We start from the raw sequence: 10,421 nt of genomic DNA, 5'->3' as shown, positions 1-10,421 counted from the left end.
GTCACAAGTCTCTTAAGACATATAAAACTTAGAATCGTGTTTTAATTGTATTACCTTACAGTCGTCCATTGTATTTGACAAAGTCCCTTAGTGTATAGGGAACTTACAGTCGTGTTTTAATTGTATCACCTTACATACGTTAACCGTATGTCACAAGTCTCTTAAGACATATAAAACTTAGAATCGTGTTTTAATTGTGTCACCTTACAGACTTCCATCGTATGTCACAAGTCCCTTGGTCTACAGAGAACTTACAAACGTCCACCGTATGTAACAAGTCCCTTATACATAGAAAACTTAAAATCGTGTTTTAATTGTGTCATCTTAGAGACGTCCACTGTATGTGATCAACTCCCCTAATGCATACAGGACTTGCAAATGAGTTTCTATCGTGTCACCTTGGAGGCGTCCACTGTATGTGACCGAGTACCTTATTGTGCAGAGAACTGACAAACTAGATTTCTTTGTTGTATGCGACCAAGTACCTTATTGTGCAGAGAACTGGAACAAACTAGATTTCTTTGTTGTATGTGACCAAGTACCTTATTGTGCAGAGAACTGACAAACTAGATTTCTTTGTTGTATGCGACCAAGTACCTTATTGTGCAGAGAACTGACAAACTAGATTTCTTTGTTTCACCTTTGAGATACCCATCGAATGTCACCAAATAATAATGACGAAATGTAACATCAAATTATTATAAATAGCGTGTTTAATCTTATATCAGTTCATATTAATTATTCAGTACTTGGTTGGTCCTCCTTGTACTCTAATACTCTTCGCAAGGCGACATAGTATGCTGTTGATGAGGTTATTGATGTAATCCATTGTGATTTTATTTTAACGTGTCACTAGAAGGCGCTGCAACTCAGCTACAGTAACTGGTTTAAGGTCGTGGTTAGCAATTTCCCGGCTCAGTTCTGCCCAACAGTTCTCAGTGGGATTACAGTCTGGAGACCTTGCTGACCACGACAATCTTGTAACGTCCTCCTGGTTAAGATAATCCTGTACAATACGTACACTGTGGCCAGAGGCATTGTCATCCTGGAATACAAAATTATTGCTAAACGTTGTCCTAGCATATGGCAAAAATATCCTCTCCAAGCAATGCCTGTAATAGGCGCCATTAACGTTTCTCTGGAGGATAGGAAGAGCAGTTTTTCCACCATGATGAATAGCTACCCAAATATGTACTGCACCACCTCCTGTGTATTCTCTGTAGGAAAGCCTTCCCTCATCCGTCCTACAGGTAAACGACGAACGAATTCTATCATCAGCTTTAACAAGCCGGAAACAGGACTGATCTGAAAAGATAACATGTCGCCAGTGTTTTAACTGTAAGTTGGCATGATGTCTTGTCCAAGTAACACGGTGACGGTGATGAATTCTGGTTAATATCGGTTTGCAGAATAACCCTTCTTGTAAAATAAACTTGTCTCCTAGTCACTGTTCTTCTGAATACCCTGGAATGAATGTGTTCACACCATTCCTGTCGTACTTCCTTCGACCTTGAAGTGTTAACCTGATCAAAATACGATCATCTCGGGTAGTATTTTTTTTGGCGTCTACCAGTAGACTTTCATGCAACAACGTTTTCTCTAGACCGAGGACCTTTCGGGATTCTGGATACAGTACAATGGGGTTACCCTACTGTTTTGGAAATGTCCATTTGTCTCATCCATTTCTAGACAGTCCAACAATTTGACGCCCTATAACTTCTGGCACGTGACGAGGCATGACTCTACACCAAGTACAGAGAAATTGTCTGAACAAATCGTCGGTTTGTTCCTAAAAAAATTATATCAAAACAACACCCTTTTATACAAAACAGCTGTGTATGTATGTTTTGACGAACATATGTTCAAAACAACTTATACTGACTGATCATGCGCTACCTTCTCTGTTACTACCCCATGAATGTAGACAATAACATCATTATAGAACACTGTGGAAACATTTTGGACAATACTATATAAACTAATTAGTATTGTATCATTTTAGAGGCGTCCACCGTATGTGAACAAGTCCTTAAGTGCATTGAGAACCTACAAAGGTTTGTCTGTTTGTAATTAAGCACAAAGCTACACAATGGGATATCTGTGATCTGCCCACAACGGGTATCGAAACCCGGATTCTAGCGTTGTAAGTCCGCAGACATACCGCCGTTTCACTGGGAGGCACCTACAAAGAAGTTTCTATAGTTTTACATTAGAGTCTTCCACCGTATGTGACCAAATTCCTTAATGTATAAAGAACTTACAATAGTATCACTTTGGAGACGGCCATCGTATGCCACAAAGACAAAGACAATAGTATCACTTTGGAGACGGCCATCGTACGCCACAAAGACAATAGTATCACTTTAGAGACGGCCATCGTATGCCACAAAGACAAAGACAATATTATCACTTTAGAGACGTCCATCGTATGCCACAAAGACAAAGACAATAGTATCACTTTAGAGACGTCCATCGTATGCCACAAAGACAAAGAAAATAGTATCACTTTAAAGACGGCCATCGTATGCCACAAAGACAATAGTACAACTTTAGAGACGGTCATCGTATGCCACAAAGAAAAAGTCACTTAATGTACAAATAATTTACAAAAGAGTTTCTAGAACTATAATTAACAAGTAGAGATGTTTGAAGGCAGAAGATTAGATTTGACATGCTCTATCAATAAAAGAAATGTTCGTTTCGAATAATCCATTTCGATCATGTTTAAATTTTGCTGGTTATATTTAAGTTATGGATGTAGAGTGATTGTATGTTATTCAGGGGGTAATTACTACATCTCTATCGAATAAGACAGGTTTTGTACTGGCTCATCTTACACTAAACAAAACGATATAGATGTTGAAGTCGTGGTAATTGTAACCAAAGTCAGGTTTTGTAGTGGCTCAACTTACACTAAACAAAACGATATAGATGTTGAAGTGGTTCTAACTGTAACCAAAGTCAGGTTTTGTATTGGCTCATCTTACACTAAACAAAACGATATAGATGTTGAAGTGGTTCTAACTGTAACCAAAGTCAGGTTTTGTACTGACTCGTCTTACACTAAACAAAACGATATTGATGTTGAAGTGGTTCTAACTGTAACCAAAGTCAGGTTTTGTACTGACTCGTCTTACACTAAACAAAACGATATAGATGTTGAAGTGGTTCTAACTGCAACCAAAGTCAGGTTTTGTTCTTGCTCATCTTATACTAAACAATACGATATAGATGTTGAAGTGGTTCTAACTGTAACCAAAGTCAGGTTTTGTACTGGCTCATCTTAGACATTCTAAACTTCCGACATTAACCATTCCTTGGGATGATGTAATGTTAGTGTTTCCTAGACATTCTAAATGTCCATCATTGAGCATTACTTCGAGTGACGTATTTGAGTGTCTCTGTATTTATATAACCGAATATCTTGCTGGGTGAAACACATCACATTTTTACAGGGAGTTGGGAATCAATAGTATTGTTATATGTGAAGAGAAACAACAGGCCTCAATATAAAGCCTAAAGAATATAGTAACGTTCTCAATAATATAGCACAATGTTAAAATGAATAGTTGTTGGAATTATGACATTTAAAAAATCCAGAATTAAGCGTAGAACATTTAGAATAAACTCATGTAAATTGCAAGCGTTTTTTTTTTATTTTATTTTCTCTATATATGCTCATTTTGTATTCAGATTCAGAGATTGTAAAATTAGCATTTCAGATCTACCTTCTGTTTCCCACAAGTCACTTCCTGAGATGGTTTTCTTTAATACCAGACAATCAGGGACAGAGTTTCTCTAAAACATTATTTATATATGCAGTAAAGGACTTTAAAATGTATGATTTATATGTATTGGTTTCTCAATTGTAGGCAGTTTACGTGATTTTTATCATAAGTGTTGGGTGTATTGGTTCATAGTTGGTTCTTTGTTACGCCCTAGTGGCTCAGCAGTAAGTCTGAAGGCTTATAACAGTAAAAACCGGTTTCGATACCAGTGTTAGGCACGGTACAGATATGTAGCTCTGTGCTTAACTATAAACAAACAAAATTATTCAGAATAAGTCAGCGTTTAAATTTTAACTAATTAACTGTTTAGTTGTAGATAGGCGTTTTCCTAGGAAGGCCTCAAATGTTCTTTTTTTTTATTTCGAGTTCTTCAGTTGGGAAAAATGTTTTACGTATTTCTTCCAGATTTGGCATCCTTGTTCTTGGTTTCTTCATTATTCAGTCTGAAAGTATCTGCAACAAAAAACAAGAGACTTATTCAAATACTCAGTATAAGATGAACCAAACTACAATTAGTTAAGCTCTAGATTTTGATATTCAGTAGTTGTAAACCCGCTTTAGTAAATTATTTTTACTAGAGAGATATTAAAGAAACGTTTCGACAAAAAGACGAAGGTGCTACCAAACTACTTCACTAAATAATAAAGGTGACTTATAGAGAATTATGGTCACCGTTCAGCAGCCCTTGCTCTTGTTCTATAGATCTTGGAAGTCTCGTATCAAGTTAACAAATACATAAATAACTGTTTCCTCTGGTGTTTGGTGAAGTTTTGAAAAACCTCAATTTAATTTGATAGTGAAAACAAAAATTATGTTGAAACTGTTCTGAATTTTGTAAAATGTTTCTTTAAAAAATACAAAGAAACTAAATCCACTCCTGAAATCGTTAACTCAGTTTATAAAATCAAATCGTTGTTTCCTATATTTAAAGGGCGTGGATTACTGGATATAAACCCAGGCCAACAAAACGTAGCTAGTTAGGTATTGTCTAAAATAGGATTCTGTTAGGAAAACAACAGACAAGTATGTTGGGGCAAAGAGTCTGAACCCCGCCCAAGTCCTGACCAAAAAATAATGCAAAGACTTAAGCTGTGCTTTGTGAGACTCGTTTTCTAACCCGTAAGGGATGGAATCTGGTATTAATTTCATGAATTCCAGCTGAAGCACATACAAAAGTAAGACGAAAGGTGACGTAAAACTTTCATCGTTTGAGGTGAATTACTCTGAGAATAGACAACCGATATGATGAGAAGCGTGTCAGACGAGGGTGGGGTTGTTAGACAACGCTTCGACCCAAATTGTCTACACTATATAAATATGTATCTTCAGTTACAGTTCACAACTACAGTCCAATAAACTCTAGCATACCTAATCTCAGGGAGTCGTGGTTCAGCATGCTTTCAAAGGTAGGAGTTTCGTTGAAATAACTAAAGATATATTTCACTTGTGGTTCTCTGATCATACTGAACTACGAAGATAAAGACAGGGCGTTCTAATATGTCAGATCATACTAAGTTACGAAGATTAAGACAGGGTGTTCTAATATGTCAGATCATACTAAGTTACTATTAATAGTTGCTTTACGCTCACAGCTCATTTTCACATAAATGTTTTGAATTAATGCCCGAAAATGTATTGTAACAAGCTGAAGTGAATTTTATAAAAGTTCCACTTCTAAGTACTTAACGTTCAGCATTCTGACCAATGTTGATAATTTTGTTTATCAAACATTTCGGCTATTTCAAGAAAAGTGGGCCCGGCATGGCTAGGTGTTTAGGGCGCTCGACTCGCAATCAGAGGGTCGCGGGTTCGAATCCCCGTCACACCAAACATGCTCGCCCTTTCAGCCGTGGGGACGTTATAATGTGACGGTCAATCCCACTATTCGTTGGTAAAAGAGTAGCCCAAGAGTTGGCGGTGGGTGGTGATGACTAGCTGCCTTCCCTCTAGTCTTACACTGCTAAATTAGGGACGGCTAGCGCAGATAGCCCTCGTGTAGCTTTGCGCGAAATTCAAAAACAAACAATTTCAAGAAATTGCATTTACTCCACTTGACAGAAAGAAGTTCAAAACTTTTTCGATCTGTCAGTGAGTGAATGATCATGAATAATGTCCCTGTAACTACTGTTTAACATGTAACTACTGTTTAACATGTAACTATTGTTTAACATGTAACTACTGTTTAACATGTAACTATTGTTTAACATGTAACTATTGTTTCATGTGTGACATATAATCTATACCCTATTGTTTAACATGTAACTGTTGTTTCATGTGTGACATATAATGTCCCTGTAACTACTGTTTAACATGGAACTATTCTTTCATGTGTGACATATAATCTATACCTTATTTTTTAACATGTAACTATTGTTTCATGTGTGACATATAATGTCTACCCTATTGTTTAACATGTAACTATTGTTTGCTGTGTGACATATAATCTATACCCTATTGTTTAACATGTAACTATTGTTTCATGTGTGACATATAATCTATACCCTATTGTTTAACATGTAACTATTCTTTCATGTGTGACATATAATGTCTACCCTATTGTTTAACATGTAACTATTGTTTCATGTGTGACATATAATCTATACCCTATTGTTTAACATGTAACTATTGTTTAATATGTGAACTCATGATATCAGTCCTGTAACTTCAACCCTATGTTTTTTAAGATGTGACTTCTAACCTATGATGTTTAACTTCCCTCTCAACTTTAGGATATTCAAATGTTAACTACGTTATAATATTAAAATGTCTACTATGTAACTTGTACTTTGGGATATTTAATTCTATATGTAAAAATATGTTTAATATCATAGTGTGCTACATTTATAAGAATTTTTATTTATGAACATAATTTCATGTTTGTTGGTTTTAGGTCGTGATTTTACTTGCTCTCGTCGTGGGATCTTTTGCAGGTTATATTTATCCTGGTCCCGTTGTCGCTCCTGCCCCTGTAGGTCACGTTGTCGCTCCTGCCCCTGTAAGTCTGAGATAATTTATATTCTAGCATTAATATTTCATATTTAAGATAACTATTTGTTTTCTATTATACACATAGACTGTGAGTCAAGGAAATACGTTAGCTGGGATGATTCCAAAACAAAGATGTTTATCTTAAAGTCTGAATAACGATTTGAGCCCCTGCGACACCTGCAATCTAAATTGGCTGAATTCACACTACTTTCTATACTAGGAAAGAGTAAAACCTATAACACAAGTTGGACAATACAAGATCTGGTTCCTCAGATCTATAAAACCGTTTTCTACGCGTTTATCATGAGTTCTCTTGACTGAGATGGCCGAAAAAGGCTCAACAAAGATATCTGGCCTCAATAAGAAGGCTAAGTGTGGTACCCGCTTAAACATGAACACTTTAACTAATGTAAGCGATAGGATCTGAGGAACCTCACAGCAGCCGAGTTTAGATTTTTGAGGTTCACACATAGAACCTTTTATAAGCAAATACTTTTGGTTCTAACTTGAATATCGGAAACTGTGAAACTTCATTGTAATCTAACAATCCCCGAATTCGATGTCATTGACTCGCAGGCCGGATGTTAAATAGATGACAGTTATTAAATTTGGATAAATAAATTATATTCATGTTGTAAGTGGTAATAACTTTATATTCATGTTCTAAGTAGTAATAACTTTATATTCATGTTCTAAATAGTTATATTTTATATTCCATTCATACTTTAAACAATGCGACAAAGAACAAATCAATCTATATATTCAAGGCTCGTTTCTTTATCAACTCCATTCATAAAAAGTAATAACTTTAGTTTTAGATTTTCTTCAGTTGACCCTTGTTGTAAACTTTGATAAAACTCAAATTAACGCTTAACTAAAACTATAACTAAAAGATCGTCTTAGAGTAAAGATGACATACACTTTCGTGACTAATCTATATTTGATCACAACATTATACAGGACATTGACGTTCCCATACCTTACGACACTGGCTATGATACCGTCGACGAGTTCGGAACCAGGCTGGCACGCCAGGAGAGTGGTGATGGTGCCGGTAGGGTAACTGGCTCCTACGGTTACTGGGACCCTTGGGGCACCTATCGTCAAGTAGATTACACCGCAGATGAGGGAGGTTTCCGTGCCTCAATTTCTACTAATGAGGCCGGCACAGCAAACCAGAACCCCGCCGATGTCGAGATCAATTCTGCAGCTGCCCCTGCTCCAGCTCCTGCTCCTGCCCCTGCTCCAGTTCCCGTAGTAAAGAAGGTGGCCGTTGCTCCAGTTGTTCCAGCTGTTCCAAACATTCGTGTAGCTGCACCTAGTGTTCCAGCTCTTAAAGCCGCCTATCCCTATCCATCTTATCCAGAAGACTGGAGAAAGTCTTGGGTGTCATAAAATGTAACAAAAAAAAAACACAAACACCGACTGCTTGGGTATGCTGGCTATCAGAATGCTTTCAATGTTCAGCTGATCGGCACGGTTGTTATAAAATGTAACAAAAAATTCAAACAGCTTTGCTTTGCGTCAGGTCCCAAATAAACGGACTATTTGTCTATACAGAAATGTTTTGTTTGCATGTGTGTTATGGAATTATTTATTGCAATAAATATTGGCTAACAATTAGTTGTTTTTGAAACTTCGACTCTGTAGTAAGTTCTTTGTGTTATTTATTATTGTTCGAATACGACAACAAAAAAATGACGCTTTCTTTTCTATACTCTTAAAAGCTAATTGAGCTTCCAAAAAAAGAGAGAGAGAGGGGACATCTATCAAAGGACGGAGCGTACTCCTAAACTTTTTCTATTTTATGAATGTTATTACATTTTGAAAGTAAATCAACTGTCTTTAGATTAAACATTCTGTCACACATATAACGCCGCAACTCGTGGGATCTTTGTCAAAGAATAATTGTATTTTAATGTAATTTTATTTTCAAATTAACTTTATAAACAAACCTCGTTCATTACATATTTTAAGAACATAATGTCCAACAACATTAGTTTCTCATTACTAGTTCCAGCTTCCAGTTGTTTCAAGTAAAATACACTTAGCTCAGTTGATTTTTAGCTCAGTTGCTTTTCAGCTCAGTTGATTTGTTTCAAATTGTTTTACTTAATATTTATTCTTTTCTAAAAGGTTTGAGATAAGGACGTTTCGTGTTGAACATTAGTATTACACCCATGTAATTATGTTGTTATTTGACCTCGCTTGTCTGTAATACGGTTGTAAAGGGAGCTAAGGTTTGGGTTACGGACGTTTCGTGTTGAACATTAGTATTACACCCATGTAATTCTGTTGTTATTTGACTTCGCTAGTCTGTAATACGGTTGTAAAGGGAGATAAGGTCTGGGTTACGCACGTTTCGTGTTGAACATTAGTATTACACCCATGTAATTATGTTGTTATTTGACCTCGCTAATCTGTAATACGGGTGTAAAGGGAGCTAAAGTCTGGGTTACGGTCGTTTCGTGTTGAACATAAGTATTACACCCATGTAATTCTGTTGTTATTTGACTTTGCTTGTCTGTAATAGGGTTGTAAAGGGAGCTAAGGTCTGGGTTACGGACGTTTCGTGTTGAACATTAGTATTACATCCATTTAAGTCTGTTTTTAGAAAGCGCCTTATGCAAACTGATTTCGTAGTATTTATTTAAAAAAGACACTTTGATTCACAACCTCAGAGAACAGATATACATTATTGGTTCTTCCTGCTTTATGTCCAACAAAATATATTAAAATTCTACATTTTCTGGAAGAACCAGTTTGGATTGATTTTGTTAGAAAACAATTTGTGTTATTTGATGTTATTCCAGAAAGAATCAATGTTTACGGTCTCGTCATTGTTACCCGATTTTGTGATAAAAAGAGTCGTTGTTGCTTTATCTTGTCAAGTTAGGACTAATTAGTTTGATTTTATCAAGCTAAGACTAGTTAGTTTGATCTTATCAAGTTAGGACTAGTTAGTTGGATCTTATCAAGTTAGGATTAGTTAGTTAGATTTTATCAAGTTAGAACTTGTTAGTTTGATCTTGTCAAGCTAGGACTAGTTAGTTTGATCTTATCAAGCTAAGACTAGTTAGTTTGATCTTATCAAGTTAGGACTAGTTAGTTTGATCTTATCAAGCTAAGACTAGTTAGTTTGATCTTATCAAGCTAAGACTAGTTAGTTGGATCTTATCAAGGAAGGGCTATTTTGCTTTGTCTTATTAAAATTGAGTCATGACCAACTTAATCGAGATTAGTAATATTTACACAAACTGCTGTGTTGAACATCGAACATACTTTATATTTTATATGCAAGTTGTTTAAGTCACGTGAAAATCCTTGAAGTTTTGCTTATAGTTAGGGTTAAAAACAATTAATAAAAGTTTCTTAAGAACACTTTAAAAACATCTTTAAACCGAAACAGATTATATTTTATTTATACATATGCAGTAGTTATGACATTTCGTAGAAACTTATCCTTTGTAATATTTCCAGCATGAAAGAAACCTAACTTTCAGCTGCATCAGGAGTTTTTATAACAAGGAAACCTAACTTTTAGCTGCATCAGGAGTTTTTATAACAAGGAAACCTAACTTTTAGCTGCATCAGGAGTTTTTATAACAAGGAAACCTAACTTTTAGCTGCATCAGGAGTTTTTAT

The 10,421-nt window shown here is 35.8% G+C and overlaps 1 protein-coding gene across 1 annotated transcript; it reads left to right on the top strand.

The window, feature by feature from the left end:
• Positions 1-6,678: 6,678 nt before the first annotated feature.
• LOC106476182 (cuticle protein 16.8-like) lies at positions 6,679-8,171 on the top strand (the record flags this gene model as incomplete). Its single annotated transcript, XM_013936850.1, has 2 exons — positions 6,679-6,783; positions 7,737-8,171. Coding segments are annotated over 2 exons (540 nt in total), but the record flags the coding sequence as incomplete, so codon positions are not given.
• Positions 8,172-10,421: the final 2,250 nt, after the last annotated feature.

This window comes from Limulus polyphemus, unplaced genomic scaffold (genome assembly GCF_000517525.1).
Source record: "Limulus polyphemus unplaced genomic scaffold, Limulus_polyphemus-2.1.2 Scaffold9988, whole genome shotgun sequence".
NCBI lineage: Eukaryota > Metazoa > Arthropoda > Merostomata > Xiphosura > Limulidae > Limulus > Limulus polyphemus.
Note: the sequence above shows the minus strand (reverse complement) of the source record. Positions and strands in the feature narration are given on the sequence as shown.